Raw genomic sequence first — 18,947 nt, forward strand, 5'->3', positions numbered from 1 at the left:
CAAATTTGTTAAATTTGTATTAGAGAGCACTTTGCCAAGATAATCCCTAATCCATCCACTTGACAGGTGCGGCATATGAAGATGCTGATTAAACAGCATGATTATGACACAGATGTGCCTCAGGCTGGTCACACTAAAGGCCACTCTAAAATGTGCAGTTTTATCACACAACACAATGCCACAGTTGGTTCAAGTTTTGTCCTCTCTGTGTTCTGTGCGGGCACACTGTAGTCATGCGAACACAAATCATTCTCTTACATCTGTTGCACCTCCATCTCGTCTCCACGGTAACAGGATCTGAGGATGGTCTTCCGTTCGGCATCCCACAGGTGCTCCTTGAGGAAGTTGCCCGCCCGCACCGCCCTCTCCAGCAAGGCCTTGTCCCCCAGCACGGCTCCCACACTGGCGTAGGCCGACAGCATGAGACCTGAGGAGGAAGAAGAAGAAGAAGTAGTGGTGGTGGTGATGATGATGATGATGATGATGATGATGATGATGATGATGATGATGGTGGAATTATTAGTTATAATATGACTTTTACTCAGTTTAAAACATTGTGTCCTCTGTCGGCGGAGGTACAAGTGTGTGTCCTCACCTCAGTCCCAGCTTAGTTATTTCTCCCTACGCTTTGATTTTTTCCTGTTCTCGCTCTCATCTCTATATTTCCATTCCTCCCTCTTTCCCTTCACTCCTCTTTCATGTAGGGAATCAAAGTCTGGTGAGTGCACAGCCTGGTCTTCAAAGTGTTGCTGCGGAGGACAGGTGATTAATGGAGGGGTTTCTTCATTAGAGAGGAGAAGGAGAGCCTTGCGTCTAATTGGAAAGTTCTCAGGATCGCAGAGCCTCATTACCTCACTAACACACTCCGTCTTGAGACGTCAGCCCTGGGAGCTAAATTTGCCGGTGTGTGCGTGTGTGCTTTGTGTGATTTGTGTTCTTCTAATTCATCACATCTGAGGCAATGTGCTGGACCAACAATGTTGAGAAGTGTCCAAATTGGCATCACACTAATGGAAAGTGACAACAAGTGCCTCTATAATAATCTAAGCAAAAAAAACAAGTGTATAAATGAAAGTGTGTATAAATCTGTCAACTGGGAAAGGACAATATGTCTTGTTAGACTTCTTGTATATTTGCCTTTGGTTAGTTCTGTGATTAGAAGGACAGGGTAGTTTGGTACCTTTCGATTTGGACCACTAGACATGAACACATTCATTGTGGTCTGGCAGTGTGGGATAAAAAAAGTCTAACAATTATCTATCATATAAACAGATAAGCAACATAAGCAGGCTATTGATATTAAAGTAGCTGTACCAAAAAATAGAAACTCTTCTTTCCTTTTTTAATGACATATCAGTAAGGATAAATCCTTTTTATCTCCATGTATTTAAGTGAAAGGATGGGACTCCTAGTGTACCAGCAGCCCTGACCACAGAGACACAGCTGACTTTTTTTTTGTTCAGAGAGCAACATATGAACATTTTAAATTTCAACATTTTTGAGGAGCTGAAGCTTGGATCAAATCAGCAACAGGCAACAAGGAAGTGAAGTTGCTTAGAAATGAAGATAACGCAGAAGTGCCTCACCATAGAACAAAACTTCAAAGTACAAGATGTACAACCGAAAACAAAAACAGCTCTGACCTCACTGAATCACTACACACCTGATTAGGCTGCAGGTATCGTATATATTTAGCTTATTTATCCTACATAATACATAGATTACCCATGCACAGTATGAGTTAAGTAACGCTGTTGGGTTGGTTGGACTGTTAATTGTATTGCATTACCCTGAGGCTGACCTATTCTATATGTGTCAAATGTAAAGTGTTTTGTTGTTTGCAAAATAATTACACACAAACGCTAATAACTCTCAAAATAGAAACTATTAATAATTGAAACAACAGCATCAATTTTAACACCTACAAGGAAACCACAAGCAACCATTTTTGATTGTTACTGTCAGTCCCGGTTTAGCCCGAGCAGCATTTATCCTCATGGCTAAGTAGCCAGATTGCCTGAATACATTTATCAACAATAAACCGTGCTGGCCACTAAAATAAATCCTAAAGTTATCATAATAGTTATGTCATTGAAGCATGGATTAATTCCTGAACGGGCCTCCGAGCAAGGGCCCGGGGCCCAAAGTGTCAGGGCCCCCTTCTGGCCTTCCCCTAAAATATATATAAATAAATAAAAATATGTAGTTTAAAGAGAAAAGTACTCGTGATGAGGAAGAGATTGAAGATGACCACAAATAATCAATACTACTATTACTACTAATACTACAAAGAGACACAAAAAATACAAGTGTCGTAAAACAACTACAAAGAAACACAAAAATACTATAGAAAAGGGGGGCACATCAACCATGGGCAAAACATAACACCAAAAACACAAAAACTTCAAACAAAGTTACACACAAAACAACTACGAAGAGACAAAATGATCACAAAGAGACACAAACCACAGAGAGATGCGTAACAACCACAGAGAGACAACATAAAACGACAAAAAGTGGCTAAACAACGTAAAGTCTGTGTGTCTTCCTACTATGTTAGAGAGGTGGTGGGGCCTTTTGCATGTCTGTGCACAGGGGCCCCTTGACTCATAATCTCCCCTTGTCTTGTAGTGTAAACTTGTAAGTAAAGATATATAGACTTTACCATTCCAGGAGGCCAACATCTTGGTGTCCAGATGTGGGCGCGGCCGACTCTCCCTCACTTTTGCCATTTTGATCCTGGCGGAGGCCAGGAGCTCGTTGGCTTTCTCCACACTGATGCCAAAGCGAGCAGCCGTTAACTCCACCGAATAACGCACGATCAGCACATTCTGGCCCTGCAGCTCCAAGTGGGGGTCCTGGCAACAAACGATACAGGGGATAAGAGAGAGTTCACAGAAATAAACTCAAACTGACGGCAACAGCTTTCATGTTAATGCCCTAAGGGACCAGCTTCAACAGCTTAATAGACCGTCTGAATAAAATACAACAATAGATTTAGGATTGTGCGTTACTTTTTTTCATGTAAATGATTGATTCATCTGATTCACTATATTGGAGTGTAGTTTAAAATGAAATTTCGGAATGTAATTCAACTTTTAAATCCTTCCATCTCTAACTTCATCTTCAGCTAGCGTTGCAATGGCTACATGTGACATAATACAGTTTAGACTGACCTGTTCCGGAGCCACGTTGCCTAGCTCCTTGACCCCATAGTGATGCATGAAGATGTCTGCCTGTGTGGCAGCTCCGGTGGCGCCCTCGACCACGTCGGGCAACAGCTCCCTTACTTCTGAGGCTGTCCAGACGCAGAAGGCCCCCTCTCGCTTCTCTGGTCCCCCTGATGCCGGGACAGAGTCTGCATCCTCCGCGCTGTAGAAGCCTCCGGACTGTGTCAGAGGTAAAGACGGGAATGGAGGAGGTGGGAGGAGAAGGGTAAGCTGCTATTCAATGCCAAGTTGATTTGAGATGAATATAGGACTTTGTTTGGAATGTACAGGAGATTTCACAGTTAACAAACTGTGTAGTCACATGGTTGATACACGATAAATACCACATATGTGACTGTGAAAGTGTATACTGTAAAGAGTAAAGTAAAGTCTGAAGAGCAAGGTTTTGCTGCCCTCCATGGTTTCAAATCTTTTTCCCGTGTGCTGTTGCACATCTAATCAATCCCAACAGTGAAGTCTTGTGTGAAGTCTCGCTAAACGGACACATCGGGGAGGTGTTAAATTGAAATACATGAATCTCAAACAAACAAAAACAACTGTCTTCATCACTGGACCTACTTGTCACCAAACAGCTCACAAGAAACCATCAAAGTTACGACATGATGTGACAAATGTGACACTAATTAATGAATCCATCAACACCTTTGACAGCTGTATACATAATGTTACTCATTGAAGCCCTAGTTTAGGGCTTACATCATTGTGACAGGAAATCAATACCTTTAAAGAACCTCATTATACAATGTGTCAGTGTAAGCCCACTCTCAGGGTCCACACACACACACACACACACACACACACGCTGTGAACAGTATTTATACAGCCATGGTGAAAGCTGGAGGAGTCTACCTCGCTGAGCGAACATCCCAGTCACTCTAGCACAAAAGAAAACACACGGTCTACAGTTAATTACCTTTGCGACGTTAATTAATTGACGCATAATTACATAATAAATCTTGGGGAATGTTAACGATTACAACGAGTGTGGTTATAATTGTGTGCCCCGTTCACTGCTGTCGACTCATTAATCAAAAGGAGAAAAGTAAGCTTTTGACCCTCAGAGGAGAGCAAGGGGTTTAAGAGGCTATTTGTCAGCGGGGTCCCACCACTTACCCTGGAGGGTGTACGAACACACAGATCTGCTTGAGAGCGCGCGCACACACACACACACACACACACACACACACTGGCAGACACGCACATATTATCTTCTGGCTGAATTCACAGTTAATGTTTTTCCTTCATCAGCAGCAGATACAAATAAAAGCGGCGGTTCCTATTGCTCTATTTTTAATGACTTGCCTTTGCCAACATTCATTTCAAAACAACACATTAACTTTAACCTTAAAGGGATAGTTTGGATTTTTTGAAGTGCGGCCCAGTTTTAAGAAGCGGTGCCGGCACGGAAACTAAGCAATGTACTTCAGTGGACGGAGGCAGCAGCAAAACTGTTTTTGCCTTCACCTAAAAAATATTATCGGTTTATTTTTTAATTTTATTTTTTAGATGAGCCTGGGTGTCAAAATATGTTTTGCTGCTCTTCCGGTCCAAAGTAGTACACTATCTCTTTAACTGATATATTAACCTAATCTTAACTTCCCTTTTATATCTTTTTGATGCTTGAAAAAAAACAAAAAAAGATTACGATAATAATAATCACACTGGTTGCCCAGCGAGGACATCTGGTCCCCATCTAACCATCACATCAACACAAATGCACACACAAAAGTCTGTAGCTGACTCACCTTGTCACTCAGGTCTCTGGAGACGTAGAGCAGTATGTCCTTAGCCACATCTGCAAAGAGCTGCTCACCTGATACCTGGAAGAGCAGGAACACATAGCACACACCTGCTCAGAGTCATGATTCAACCTCAACATGACCTTAAAGAGAGCAACATGTGATCTATATGCAGGGTATAAACCTGTGGAATCCAACGCAAATAATGAGTTAGCTTCATTAAAACACAAGTAAGTATGTGAGTCTTTGTTTGCCTGCATACTTGTGTCCTAATTAACTTTCTATCTCTGTCCACTCTGAAAAACAGGCCAGGCCGGAGCACACTCATGAGATAACTAAAAACTCTGACATTCAGAGTTCTTATTGCTGCATCTGTAATCAAAACTGTCCAGTGCAGTAAAATCTATTTGAATTGATCCTTTTTAAAAAATATATATTTGGATGATTTATTGAGATAAAACTGACAACATTACAAATGTGTGCATTAGCACCATCACTGTCGTCATTTATTCTGAAGCAAAAAAAAAATGTCTGCCAAGTCTCACAAAGACGATTTTCGCTGAGTGGGTAATATGCCGATAAATGACTTGGATAAGAGAGAGACAGAATGATGGGGGGGATAATTACCTTGTCACATACACAAAGAAGAACACACACACAGCCACAGATGCAGAGACAAACACACACGCACACACCTGGGAGGCAGTTATGTAGGCTACAGCCAGCTGAGCCTGGTCGTACAACATCTTCTCAAAGTGGGGAACATGCCAGGAGAAATCTGTGGAGTAGCGATGGAAACCCTGCGGAGGAACAACATAGAGTAGAGAGATACAGTATATACGTTCTGATACTAATACTCAGTTCAAATAAACTATATTATCTCTGGCAACATAAGCTTCTCCCCTGCCATGTGACTTGGCAACATGTATCTGGCCTGAACTGAAAGAATAGAGCACAAAAATACATAATATGTCTGTACAATAGGACATACAGTACATCTATGTGTTGTGAGTGAGTCATAAACAACCCAGGGCTGTAAATAACGGATGTTAAAGTGTTTAATAGAACAGTGGGAGATGCAGATTTTTTATTTCCTGTCTTCAAATTGCATTTCACTTCAGATGTGTACAAACCTGAGCCACATGGTCGTGGATGCCGCCCAGCGCCATCATGCGGAGTGTGTGCAAGGCCATCTGGAGAGCCTCGACCCCTTCTGAGGTGGCACAATTCACAGACCAGTAAGACATGAGGAACATCAGATTCACTGTGGGGAGAGGAAGAGATAATATAAAGAGAGTCATATGAAGTGTATTCATCAGGACCAGAAGCCTGAAACAATGTCCACTGGGGTTCTTGCTGAGTCTACCTGGTGTGGGGAACTTTGGAGCGTCTCTGAAGCCACCGTACTCCTCCTCGTAGGAATGCGCCAACTGCTGGAAGCAGCGATTGGCGACATCGGGGGCCAGTGGAGGACTCTCTCCTGGGTTTGCGGCGACGGCAGTGCCTTTCTTTAAGGCTTCAAGGATCCTCTCTCCACTGGACTCCAAAGCAGGACGGTTATTCTGCCACTGGGGATCATAAGGCATACTTGTTATATGAACAGAGGGATGTCAAAGATGTTGAGAACAAACCAAGACAAAGGACTTTCTTATTCTTGCATTCTAAACATGCGAGCAATTTTCTGATGACTTGGATTCATCTCCCCCACGGATAACACCAGACAAACGGACAAATTAACAATTTCATTGTCTTTGTCTGTTTTTTTATTGTCACACAGTGGAGTTATTGTGTTTAGCCTTGCAAATAGGCCTACATTCATGCTGTTAATTTCCATGCTGCACATCAAAATAATGCGATCGTTGGCAGAGGAGACTCAATTAATTTTCAAATAGTTCAATGAAGCAAAGTTTACCCCTTTCTCTCTGCTGCATATTTTAAATAGCTTATTATAAAACCGTTGTATAGGATGACCAAATGTAACAAAATAGTGATATAAGACAGTTAATTCATGTTGAAGGGAAAACACAAAGCCGGTGTTAGGCTACCAGACGGTGGTCGGGAAGCCTAGGGGAGACTTTGTTTTGCCTCTACGGCCAACGTGATGCTCTCTTCCGGGCTAACCCTCTTCACTTCCCCCGGGAGTTGGAAAACAAGACATGGTAACTTAACTTGAGGAGCTGCAGCATTTATTCAGAGACAAACTGAAACTTTCATTGCACATTTACTAACACTTGACAACCGCTCCTGCTTCGATCGCCCATAACAGTCTGTTCTGAGCTCATCCACAGTTACTCCGGCTCGTACTGAGCTATTCCTGAAAGGACCAACGCTGATCATACAACACCACGTTTCAAACCAAACATTTTTGTGTGAATTATCTGATCAGAAATGCTGGATGGAAGCAACAGCTCCAGCATAACTTTTCCCCAGAGTTGTCAAACACACTGCTGCATATCTGTCATCATCTTGCTTCAAAAGCAACAGATATGGTCGCTTATGAGTGGAAACAATGTGCTCAGGGAGGCACCGTATTTACCTCGACCCGCAAACGCACCTAATTCCGTTTGTAGCTATTGCCACATTTTTAACACTGGCTTTAAATGACCTTGAATGCGTAAAATGATCGGCGTCAACTCAAATAATTGCGACCAGGCCTGCCCATTGATACAAATTATATTTCATGGAGTGTATTGTTTAAATGGGCCAAACACAAGACGTTAAACCTTTTACCTGTTCAATGATTCGGTTGAGAACCGTTTTGAGCCCAGGTCTTCTTGCATGATCCGTGGGAGGGAAGTAGGTGCCTCCAATGAAAGGTCGTAGGTCAGGGGTCAGCCACACACTCATGGGCCAACCTCCACCACCGCATGTTGCCTGTAGACGTCAGCAACCAAAAGTCATGAGAGAGTAAAAGAGGCTTTTGTGAGAAAACCTGAATGTACAGTGAGCATCGATTTACACACACCTGTACAAAGGTCATGTAGACCTTGTCCACATCGGGTCTCTCTTCTCGGTCTACTTTGATGCAGACAAAGTTGTCACTAAGGATTTTGCCAATTTCCTCATCTTCGAAAGATTCTCGCTCCATAACATGGCACCAATGGCACGTCGAGTAGCCGACTGATGGTCAGAGAGATTTACAGGAAACGGATGTGTCATTTCCAGAACAAGCACAACTATCAGTCAGTATGACAACATGTGAAAAGAAGGGTGTTTTATCTCATAACAGAGGTATGTGTAGGTTTGATAAACATGGAGTCATTTCTCTTTTCCCACACTGAAACATAAATTCGGAGTGAAGTGGCCTCAGAATGAAATGCATGTTAATGCCAGGCGTCACAGGGGCTTCTACCTGATAAAAAGATCGGTTTGTCTTCATTCTTCGCCTTTTCAAAAGCATCTTGTCCCCATGGATACCTGAAACAAGCGTGACATTGGTTTATACAGGACATTATAATACCTTTCAGAAATGTGTCTCGATTAGTCGTCCAAAGGCGCTCACCAGTCAACGGGGTTGTGTGCGTGTTGTAACAGGTAGGGCGACCTCTCCTCGGCCAACCTGTTGGTGTGTTTGTGGGGGGTGGATGATGTACCTCCTGACGCCATGCTCATGAAGACAGATGAGCTGGATGCAAAAACATATTTACTATTTCTGTTACTGATTGATTGCAACCAGCATATGATGGTTCCCACTTGATGGCTTACTTATTTAGCTTCACTTCTGACCTTGATTAAAATACTGTTGCACATTTGAGCACTGAGAAAAGGACTTGTGTACAGAAGGTCTGTGCAATAATATACCAACAAACAGACCTTTTGCATGAGAAATGTTGGCATGTCATAGCAGGGCATTTCAAAAACGCCTGCATTTCCATTCAGGTGTTCCAGCCTGTTTCCCTAATTGGACAGTGAAAAGGGTTTTTGTGGCCAGTCAAACTGGCTAACAATTAACTGTACTACATTAGTCTAGCCTTTGTTGTTGTTGCCAGCATGCATACTTTTAAAACAAAGTGTTATCACGCTGTTAGTACGCTGGTCATAAAGAAGCTTGCTCCCTTCTACAGCTGCACTAGCTGCTGTGGCTGTGAAGCACTGTGGCTGTCAGTCACTTCCGCTTCGATATTCCACAATTTCATGTCATTTTTTTTGCTTATAGCCACAGGCTCATGCGCCCAAAAACATGACTGAAAAAAGTTTTCACTATATTAGAACACGTCTTTAAATTCGGCCGAAATAGCTGTGACACATGGACACGTATGGATTAGAAATGTTGTGTTACGCAAAGGCTAGCTTAGCTTGTACCGTTAGCATAGTGTGATCCTGAAACTAACAGGCAACCCTGTTGGAAAAAGATGATGTATTATTAGAAAAGAGGGCCACTTGGAGGCTTATTTTGTGACACGGAATTTAAATATGAGGCATTTGGACCTTCGTGAAATGTCTTTTCTCGCAGTGGCACGTCTCCTGGCAACAGTTACTGTTAAGGACATATTCAGTTGTATGGTTTCCTAACGGAGTGTCGCGTAGCTCTTCCATTCTATAAGGCACGCCTCCGGTAGTCACAGCAACCAGCAACCAGCAACCAGCAGCACAACGTCTCTCCACGTCCGACGTGACATTCGTGTTTTAGCTTAAATAGACATGTATGCGTGAACGTTACGTAACGCACATCTAGCGTTAGCCAGCTATTCGCCTTGGTGGCTTTACCTGAGGTAGAAGGCCGGCTGTGGATGGCTGTGCAGCGGTGACCTCCCGCTTGGTGGGTGGAGGATTTGTCTGAAACACTTAATGTGACCCCCCGGGTTCTGCTGAGCACTGTCCGCTCTCAACACAGCTCCAGGTAAAAGGCGTGCGGGCTCTACAGGCTATTTCTGGACGTCGACCGACGCCATGCTAGTCTTATCATCCTAATCCACCCAGTGTGTTGGTTTAGTTCCCAGCTGGGGTTAGCTACTTTGTGGACATGGACGAGCCAAAACTTGCAGGCATGAGACGAACATTTTTTTTATTGCAATACCACGAGTTGACACATGGTGGCGTGACAAGAGGTTATGGACACACACACACACACATTACATTTTTACATTACATTACAGTCATTTAGCAGACGCTTTTATCCAAAGCGACTTACAGGAAGTGTATTCAACATAGGTATTCAAGAGAACTACTAGTCACCAGAAGTCATAAGTGCATCTCCTTTCTTTAACAAGCATCTTAAAGCATAAACCAGAGCAAAAGTATAGTGCAGAGGCAAATTACTACGAAAACAATAATTGCAACAGACTAATCCGAATATAATAAGTGCTACAAACTACTACGAATAGGATAAGTGCAGCGAACTGATACGAATACAGTGAGTGCAACAACTAATACGAGTGCAAAAACAATCACAGTGTGTGTTGGTTCTTCCAAAAAAAATACATCAATGCTTTGTGAAGGATCAAGACTGCAAGTGTAATGATAAGAGAAAACAAGTGGAAATTTAATCATTTTAAAAAAAGAAGGAACAAAATGAGATATGTGACAGCTGTCTCATGTACAAGATTATATATGGCTTGACCTCTCCTCCCCTCAAACAGTTTGTAACCACCAGATCAACTGCATATCGGCTCACAAGAGGTGCAGTAAGAGGAGATTGCATTATCCCACTCAGGAAAAGTACTTTTAGTCAGTCAGCATTCTCTGTATAAGCTGCACTAATATGGAACTCCATCTCAGTGACCATTAGACAACGGGACACATACAGTTAATTTAAATCTCATATAAAGAAATGGTTAATTAGTACCCAGCTCTGTCATCACTAGAACATAACTGCGCCTTACTTCCTCAATCTGTCGGTGCTGAATTTCTCCCAGTCTGTCTGCTGTCACCTGTCTGTCTGTCTTGATATTGCCCGTCGACACTCATTTTCGAACAATGCAAGATAATCTTTTTTTAGTCTATGTCCTATTTAACATCATTTTGTAATTTTAATCTTATATTCTGTTTTTAGGGTGACTTTGTAACATCTGTCTAGGGACTATACAGATGAAAAATAGCCTCTTGGCTAACTCTGCCGCATTTACAGAAATGTTTTATTAATGTGCACTGTCCCTACCAAATAAACCAATAAAATAAAAATAAAATAGATTTGTTTTCCTTATGTATTGAGCTTGACAACCGTTGGGACAAAGTCATCCCGGGTCACCAAGTCTGGGGCCACAATATTCATAGGCGTTTTGGCAGCTTGCACTTTCACCCACTGCAGCAGCCTTGTCGTTTGTTGTCACAAAGGCGGAGGATGTACTTGAGTATCCAGGCATCCTCTGGCAGTGTCAGGTTCAGGCCGCACACAAAGAAACCTGCAGGGTCAATAATAGAGTCAAATGAGAGCTCAGCAATCATTTCACAGAACATGTTAGACATTTTAAAATGGCATGTCACTTGAATCATCATGCAGGAAATTATGCATGAATGCATTGAATTGGGTGACTTATTTTTGTCACTGTGTGGATGTGATTTGGTGATTAGCGACACAGATGGAGAAAATGATCAGCCTCGGTCACTAAAACTTAACCTCTTATTGTTAGCAACATATTCAGCCGCTTTGAGTTGCAAGAAAAGAGAAAACTCACAGTTAACAGGCCTTGACTTCTCCAAACTCTGACAAGAGTTTTGATTCAACTTTTGTGATGTCCATACTATTGCCGTAGTAATAAGGTATTTTACTCGATATCTCGGTGTGCTGATTTGTCGGATGAGAGACTATGACGTTTCTGCCATTGTCCCAGCAACTCCTCAGGGTCGGGTTGTCCTGTTGTGATACATTGAGATAATTAATTTTAGAACTGGTATACACTCAACTCGTTTGTAAATGAAGGCTTTTAATAGCTTACAGTAGATATGCTCCTTTATAGGGATAGTTCAGATGTTTTGAAGCAGGGTTAAATTAAGTATTTATTTATAGTCACTGTATTACCTACAAAAGATGGAGGTCAGCACGCCCCCAGTTTGGAGAAACAGGGAAAGCAAAGTACTGCTGTGGAAGGGGGCATCAGCAAAACTGCTATTAGCCACTTACAAAAAGGCCCACCTAAAAATAATCAATGTCAGCTAAATGTACCCTATACACTTCCTTTTTGACTGGGTACTGAAGCCGTTATATCTATCTATGCTTTCTTCAAAGTCACAAGACTCCTTTTACAGAAACAGTCATTTTACCTTTACAGAACACGGATGTTGCTGGTCTACCGCTGCCTTCATCGGTTAGTTAGTAAGGGTGCCATTGTGGGACTTTGGTGTTTTAAGGGGTCAGTTCAGATTGACCAAAGTTCAACGACAACACAAACAAAGTAACTGGTCAGAAACAGCAGTTAATTCAGCATACTTTACCCTTTGGTTTCAAACAAGGTAATGATGAAGCTGATGGGATGTTTGTGGAGCTGCTCTTCAATCGGTTTGTCGAACCCTTTGAAGTGGGATAAGACCAGGATGAGGATCTCCTTGGGATGCTTCTCTGCCCAATCATTTATGACCCTGAGAACAGTCTGTCACAGGGGCAGAATGGTGTTTGTTAACACAGTAGGCATCAAATAAAGATATCTTCTCCACTGTACATTTTCATTTTGGTCGTATTGAAAGAAATGTATTGTTTCACTTCAGTGATTTTCAAATTTCATTGTTCACAGTTAAATGTAATGCATGGTCAAATATCAAAAATAACTGCAAACCAGTGGTAAAAGTTTTTCAGTTATTCTGATTTGACCTTTTGTGGATGTGCACAATACCATAGAGCCTCGGATATTTTTAATATCCTTGGATTTTTTTTAATATCCTTGGATTTTTTTTTTGTATCCCAAAACACAAAGAAACATCGCAGTACTTGTGAGCCCCAAAACACTGGCCGGAAGTCCATTTTTGACTTAACTTGAGAGATGAAGAAATATTTTTACTGACTGATTTAGCATTAATCTTTAGGGCCGTAACCAGGATTTTAGAAATGCGAGGTCATCACTACATTTCCCCCCTTCACACACCAAATATGATGTCACTAAAATTTTTAAGTATTTCTTCAGGCACATGTCATGTTCTAATTATTCGGCAAGTGGTCAGTGACATTTTCTGTAAGTTATTTATTTATATATTTATTTTCATAAAAATCTCGAGTCCCAAAGAACCCAGATACAGATGCAGACTAACAATCCACAAAGGTTGATTTCCTCCTAAATATTTATTGATGTACACATTATGTAAATAAGCAATGTTCTTATGGTAATGTATGACTTTTCCATGTTTACCTCCACATCAGTCCTTGTGTACAGCCGGGGTCGTTTGCCTTGCGACCAATCCTCAGGTCAAAGTAGCGAACTCCTGCATCCAGCTGCTTTGTGATGGTCTCCTCCTGCGTCACAATCCATGACAACAGTCAAACTAACACTTCACTCTGTATTTCTTACACATATGGTATATATGGTATTAATGGCATAAATGGTATATATATATATATAATGGCATAAATGGCATATATATGGTATATATATATATATAAATACAGTCGGTACTGACAGGCTTTAAATACCATTTACCTGAGTGATGGCCCATTTGCTCACTATTTTACGTGCACAATAAATCTTGCTCAATCTCTTCAGTCTATCAGGTTCTATTATTGAAGAGTTGATGTCCAAATCATAACTCATTGAGTCATGGCTACCTATGGAATACCACACACACACGCACACACACAGGTTTCATATCAATGTTACAGTTTTAATGAACCACCAATCGTCACTCTCCAGGGAAAACCATATATCTCCTTTTTTTATTACCTTTTTTAGCATTTAAAAACCCATTGTCAAATCGGAATACTGGATTGTCAGAAAGCTGAAAAAGCTTATTTTTTATAGCTCATTAACAGAGATGTTTTTCAAGTGACAGCAGCTCAAGTTCATTAACATGTACATACACTGTCAAAACTTCGCTGAATACCATAGCAATGTGAGCAGCTACAACATGCCAGCTTCATACCTGGTATGGCCAGTTTCCAGAGAGGAATGTTGTGGAGTTCAGCTGGTAGTTGCGACATCCAGTCACAGTAGCTCAGGACTTCTCTTTTGTCTTTTATCACAGACATTGTCATCTCAAATTCTACAAAAAAATCAACTCAACTGTCTTTTACTAATACAGCAGTTTCTGTCTAACAATTAATAGGTTGTCATAAAGAAAAACACAGACATGGAAGTCAAGAGTTAAGAGCAATACAACTTACTCTACCAAGGTGATTACCAGCCTTCCTCGACCTGTTTATAACCTCAGATTTTGAATTGCGGGAGTATACAAAGCACTGATGTCTTCATAAATTGCTGCTGATTGGTAGGCTGCAGTATTCAAGTTACTGCCTTAATAGCACCGTGGAAGGAGAGAAAAATGTGTCTCAACTTTATACTCCTACAAGTTTTTTGTGTCAGAAGAAATCCAAAAACAGACTTGATTCTGATAATCTGGAGTTCTTGTGAAGTTTCCTCATGCCATTAGTGTGCACAGTTTCGTTATCTCAGTCGGAACCTGTGGTGATAAGGGGCAATTGCATGTGTGTGACATTCATTGTTGGGTTTGTCTTTATTCTGTGCAAAAAATAAGTCTCTCACATGCAGCTTCTCTGAGCTATTAAGTATGAAGAGGCTACAATATTGTAGGATACAGGATATGTATAGGTGTAGTTGTATTTTAGCATTAGCAAAAAATAAGGACGTCTAAAAGGGTGCTGATCCAGCTCTACTCTCTGTGATGATTTGTTTGTATCCCAAAATGTTTAGTGACTTAATCAAATGAATGCATAATTGATGTACTTGCGAACACAAACAGTGAATTTAAATATGACGACCTGGCAGACCATTGGGTTTGGCTTTGGGGTTTTGGTACAATGCTGGCTGTCATTGTGTTAAATCCAGCAGTGACAGTGCGGAGAGAAACGCTTTATGTTTTCGACTCAGTTGGATCAAGGTATTGCTCAAAACAAAAATGTAGTCATTAAATCAAGTCAAATTTAAGTTAATGAGTTGTGATGTGTGCGCGGTCAGGGTCAAGTTCATTTTTTTGCTGGATGATAAGTTAACATACTATAATTTTAGTTGTATATAGGTTTTCTCCATAATTGTATATGTCTGAGGGAAATGCTGAGCTTTTCAGTGGCCTCATCTTTTTCCTTTGCTGTTATGCCTATATATTTCCTGAATTAAGCATTAACCATTATCTCATAATTGCCACTTGTGGCCTAGTTTATGTTACTATTGTGATTTATTGTGCCTGCACAGGTTGGATAACAAAATATCGATTAAAATTCTATAACATGGAGTTATTCAGTTGCATGTATGTTTTGTATGATGCGTTGTAGCATCAAAGGGTGTGTTCTGTTGGGTTGCCATCTTAAATTGACACAGATTTACAGACTATTTGTTGTACATTTCAAAAAAACACAATCAAATTGATTTCATGCTTTTTATTGGATGTGAAGGAATTTAGGCATTTATAGAACAAGGAAAATATTTGAGTCTCAGGCTGGTTGGATATTACACTATAGCACCAAGATATACATGTGATTGTTTATAGGCTCTTTGGATGGGTGACCCCAGACTTATGTAGCCTTGGCCAGACCCACCATGTTCTGGGCTCTGTTGAAGATGGCGTAGTACTGTCTGATGAAGACATCACCCAGGATCCACAGGCTGTCTCCACCGCCGCTGAAGCCAGTACGGCAGCCATATTGCCGAGACTGTGGGAAGGGATTTGGGAGGAGAATTATACAAAGAAAAGTATAGTAAGATGAAAAAGAAAACTGAATCTGGCATGGAAACAAACACTTACATTAAGAACGTAGGCAGAGGCTGGGATGGTGAATTCCTGTCCGTGGATGTGGAAGGTCACATCTGGCATTTGGGCAATGTTGTTACAGTTGACCATGTACTGATGCAGAGAGAGAAAGAGAGAAGGATTTGAAGGGAAAAGTGAATGAAAGAGTGTTAAAATTTGCTTCTACTTTTCAATTTCCAGCTCGGTTGTGAAGCTACAGAAATCTCCTTCAGTCAACCAGCATGTCTTTTTTTATGGCACTCACGTCTCCGTTCTGGCTGGTAACTCCCAACCTGCTGTTGATGCTGCCGATGCTGCTCTGAGGTCCAACGATCAGAGAAGTGCCAGTGTCCACGATAGCCTGGCAACCGCCGTTGCAAGCCACAACCTGACCATTGACAGTAACACTAAAAAGGGACACACAGCACAGCACCCATCAGACAGACACTTTGGTTAATTTCCGGGGATTCTGTGATGTCATATTGGTGGCTTTACCTGTCCACTGTGATCTGCCAGTACAGGTCTCTAGAGAGGGGGATCCAGGAGATGGAGCCAGAGTAGTGGTTGGGGTCGATACCCCCGAAGCTCACCACACTGCCTTGCTGAGCGTCACTACAGAGGAAAGCAAGAACCGACTGAAAAACTTTCTAGAATCAGTCGCTGTATCAGTATTGGGATACTGCAAAGTTATGGCTGTCCTTACGAGCTCAGGTACACGGAGAAGAGGTCCTGGTTGACCAGACCCTCCCTCATCATGTTGTCGAAGACGGGTGTGGCACCGGACGCAGACAGGGCTGGGTATGCCAGGCCCAGGATGCCATCAGCCTGCATGTACTTCATGAAGGGAGCCTCGGTCTCGCTCAAGCCGAAGATCTGGTTCTTCACAGCGATTCCACCCACCTGACGGACAAACACAAAGACGGTTCAGGAGTTTAAAGCCGTAGTGAAAGCTGTAGTCCGAATAACCTTCGCTTTTTTTAACACACGTGAATATGACCGTGCAGACCAACAGATATAAAATACGTCAAAATAAATATTATTCTTCCAGTTTTAAGTGATATGCTTTTAGACTCACCGTCACAGTGTCGTATCCAAGCAAACCAGTCATGCTGCCTGTGCCATATTGGATCCTGAGAGAGCCGCCGTTGTTTCTGTAGGTGCTGCTGGTGCCAGGGTTAAACTTGTCATGGTTTTCTATGAAAGTACAGATGTGGAAAAAAGACACATTAATGCTTGCTGATATAGTGTAGATTTATAACATATATATATTTATTTGCACTTGCACTAGCAGTGCAAACATCACTCAAACATCCAAAAACATGGGTGCAACGAGAACTTTACAACATATGCAGTATAGTTCCTATGTTGCAGGTTTAGAGTTAGTTTAGAGTTAGGTTCACGTACGGCAGGCTTGACTGCTGCAGTAGATGGAGGGCACCCACAGGTTGGAGGAGCCGGTGTCAAAGATGACTTTGAAGGACTGAGGGGGAGTTCCAATGGAGATGATTCCGAAGTAAGCCATCTGGAGATGAAGAGCAGATAGCAACATTATTCATGGCCAAAATGAGCTGTTCGTCACAACTTTGCCCGTTTGAGCTTTGGCAGCTGTTACTCACATCAGCGTCGTTGGTCATGGCCTCGTTGCCCACTGCAAAGCGCCCGTCAAACTTGGCCATAGGGTTGTACGGGAACTTGAGTCTGTACTCCTCCCATATACCCTGCTCCTGCAGGGTCTCCCTAGCTGACTTCCCCTTCTCCAGAGGGATCCTAGGTGTCACAAAAAGAAGCAGAGCAGCTTAAATTCTCTTATTTCATCGACATTTCAAACTTTCATTGAATCATTAAGAGCTTTTTGCTCATCTATCCTTCCAAACCTCTCTGAGACATTCTCCTGACCAAGCTGCTTTGACTTTAATTCAGATTTACTCCTAAGCACAGTACATAGGAAGAGGCTGGACACCTGATAATTAAATATTGGCAGTTATTTCAGAAGAGCTAATGAAGTCTAAAACATAGTTAAAAAAGAAAAATCTAAATAGAATAGCTGACTTACTGGACGAGGCACTCGGACAGTGCCACCATGGCACACACAACAAAGGCCCACATCATTGTCTCGGATCTGCTTTCAACTGTGTGAGAAAATTCATTTCAGTTGAGCAGAGTGAAGCTCATGTCGCTGAGGTCGATCACATCACAGAACTATACAAACTTAAATATTGCAATAGTTATATAATGATATAGTAGGTCTATGACCATGTTGTATACTCACCTGTGGATTCCAAAACCTGAGTGTGGACCAACAGGCATGCATCCTCTTTATACAGGTGGACTGGAATCATTGATAAGGCAATGCACACACACAAGTGATAAGTAAAGATAAGTAATGGTCAAAGCAGTCGTTGACCTCAGGACAATGTCGATCAGATGATTAAAGTAAGGAACACAACATTTTTGGATAAAGCTTGCGTAACTGCATGTTCGGTAAAATATTTGTGGTCATGTTGATGGCGCTAACCGCTAAAAGAAGTCGCAAACAACATTTTCTCAAAGTCAAGCAGTTATGGAAAATTATTTTCACAATAAAGCTTTAGTACATATGAAACTATTGACTTTAAGGGTTTTATTGTGGTTAAAGTTTACATTTTATTTTATAATATTTAACTTTTGCCATAGCATATACACGACCTTTATTATATTACTGAACTATTAAATCTGTATTATTTGTTCTAAATATCTTTTTTCTTTTGTGTATTGGCCATATATTTGGAAGGTTTGCCAAAAGGTGTTTATTGTGTTATGACATAAAGCAGTAGAACCAAACCAACACTGCAAATCATCCCAATTGGAATGCATTGTCCGTTTACGATAAAGTCAAGCAGCTCACATGTTTTCTGTCATTTCATTTGAAATTAACAAACACCAGTCAGTCAATTTAGCTCGCTATTCTCCCTAGCACTAACAGTGTTTGCTGCTGCGTTATCAAGTGTTTACTCATATATCAAGGTCTTTTCCTTTAGATAGGTAATGATGTAAAATACTGCTGATAAAATATTCATAGAGCTGTGTTATCATTTAAACTAAACAGAAGTGCACACTGTACTGTTTCAGTAGAACACTGTTATCCTATTAAAAATAAAATGTTTCCATCCATCCA

General features: G+C 41.4%; 2 protein-coding genes and 1 pseudogene across 2 annotated transcripts in view; all 3 read right to left on the reverse strand.

Moving 5' to 3' along the window:
* The window catches only part of spata20 (spermatogenesis associated 20), a 45,392-nt gene extending 35,432 nt beyond the window's left edge, over positions 1–9,960 (reverse strand). Inside the window, 13 exon segments of the mRNA XM_054598394.1 lie at positions 259–427; positions 2,666–2,858; positions 3,177–3,389; positions 4,976–5,050; positions 5,665–5,769; positions 6,103–6,233; positions 6,336–6,537; positions 7,700–7,843; positions 7,935–8,089; positions 8,322–8,386; positions 8,472–8,594; positions 9,677–9,833; positions 9,836–9,960. Of these exon segments, the coding sequence (XP_054454369.1) occupies positions 259–427; positions 2,666–2,858; positions 3,177–3,389; positions 4,976–5,050; positions 5,665–5,769; positions 6,103–6,233; positions 6,336–6,537; positions 7,700–7,843; positions 7,935–8,089; positions 8,322–8,386; positions 8,472–8,594; positions 9,677–9,833; positions 9,836–9,875 (1,772 nt within the window). The 5' untranslated portion in view covers positions 9,876–9,960.
* Positions 9,961–11,108: 1,148 nt separating this feature from the next.
* On the reverse strand, positions 11,109–14,084 carry LOC129091752 (PI-PLC X domain-containing protein 1-like; annotated as a pseudogene).
* Positions 14,085–15,578: 1,494 nt separating this feature from the next.
* On the reverse strand, positions 15,579–17,902 carry LOC129090993 (pepsin A-like). Its single transcript, XM_054598395.1, has 9 exons — positions 17,847–17,902; positions 17,410–17,560; positions 17,198–17,315; positions 16,869–16,987; positions 16,497–16,693; positions 16,289–16,405; positions 16,059–16,200; positions 15,809–15,907; positions 15,579–15,716 (listed from the first exon to the last, which is right to left on the reverse strand). Exons 1-9 carry the CDS (start codon positions 17,900–17,902, stop codon positions 15,579–15,581), a joined length of 1,137 nt encoding a protein of 378 aa, XP_054454370.1.
* Positions 17,903–18,947: the final 1,045 nt, after the last annotated feature.

The sequence above is a fragment of the Anoplopoma fimbria genome, chromosome 5 (genome assembly GCF_027596085.1).
Source record: "Anoplopoma fimbria isolate UVic2021 breed Golden Eagle Sablefish chromosome 5, Afim_UVic_2022, whole genome shotgun sequence".
In the NCBI taxonomy this organism is placed as follows: Eukaryota; Metazoa; Chordata; class Actinopteri; order Perciformes; family Anoplopomatidae; genus Anoplopoma; species Anoplopoma fimbria.

What these genes read in the sequence shown, in the direction of transcription:
- LOC129090993 (XM_054598395.1), bottom strand. Translation starts at nt 17,902, where the DNA reads ATGATGTGGGCCTTTGTTGTGTGTGCCATGGTGGCACTGTCCGAGTGC. An exon ending in CTGCAGCAGTCAAGCCTGCC is followed by an intron (nt 16,988 to 17,197) that starts GTACGTGAACCT and finishes GTACTTTCATAG; the next exon opens with AAAACCATGACAAGTTTAAC. An exon ending in TTCTCCGTGTACCTGAGCTC is followed by an intron (nt 16,406 to 16,496) that starts GTAAGGACAGCC and finishes TTTCCTCTGTAG; the next exon opens with TGACGCTCAGCAAGGCAGTG.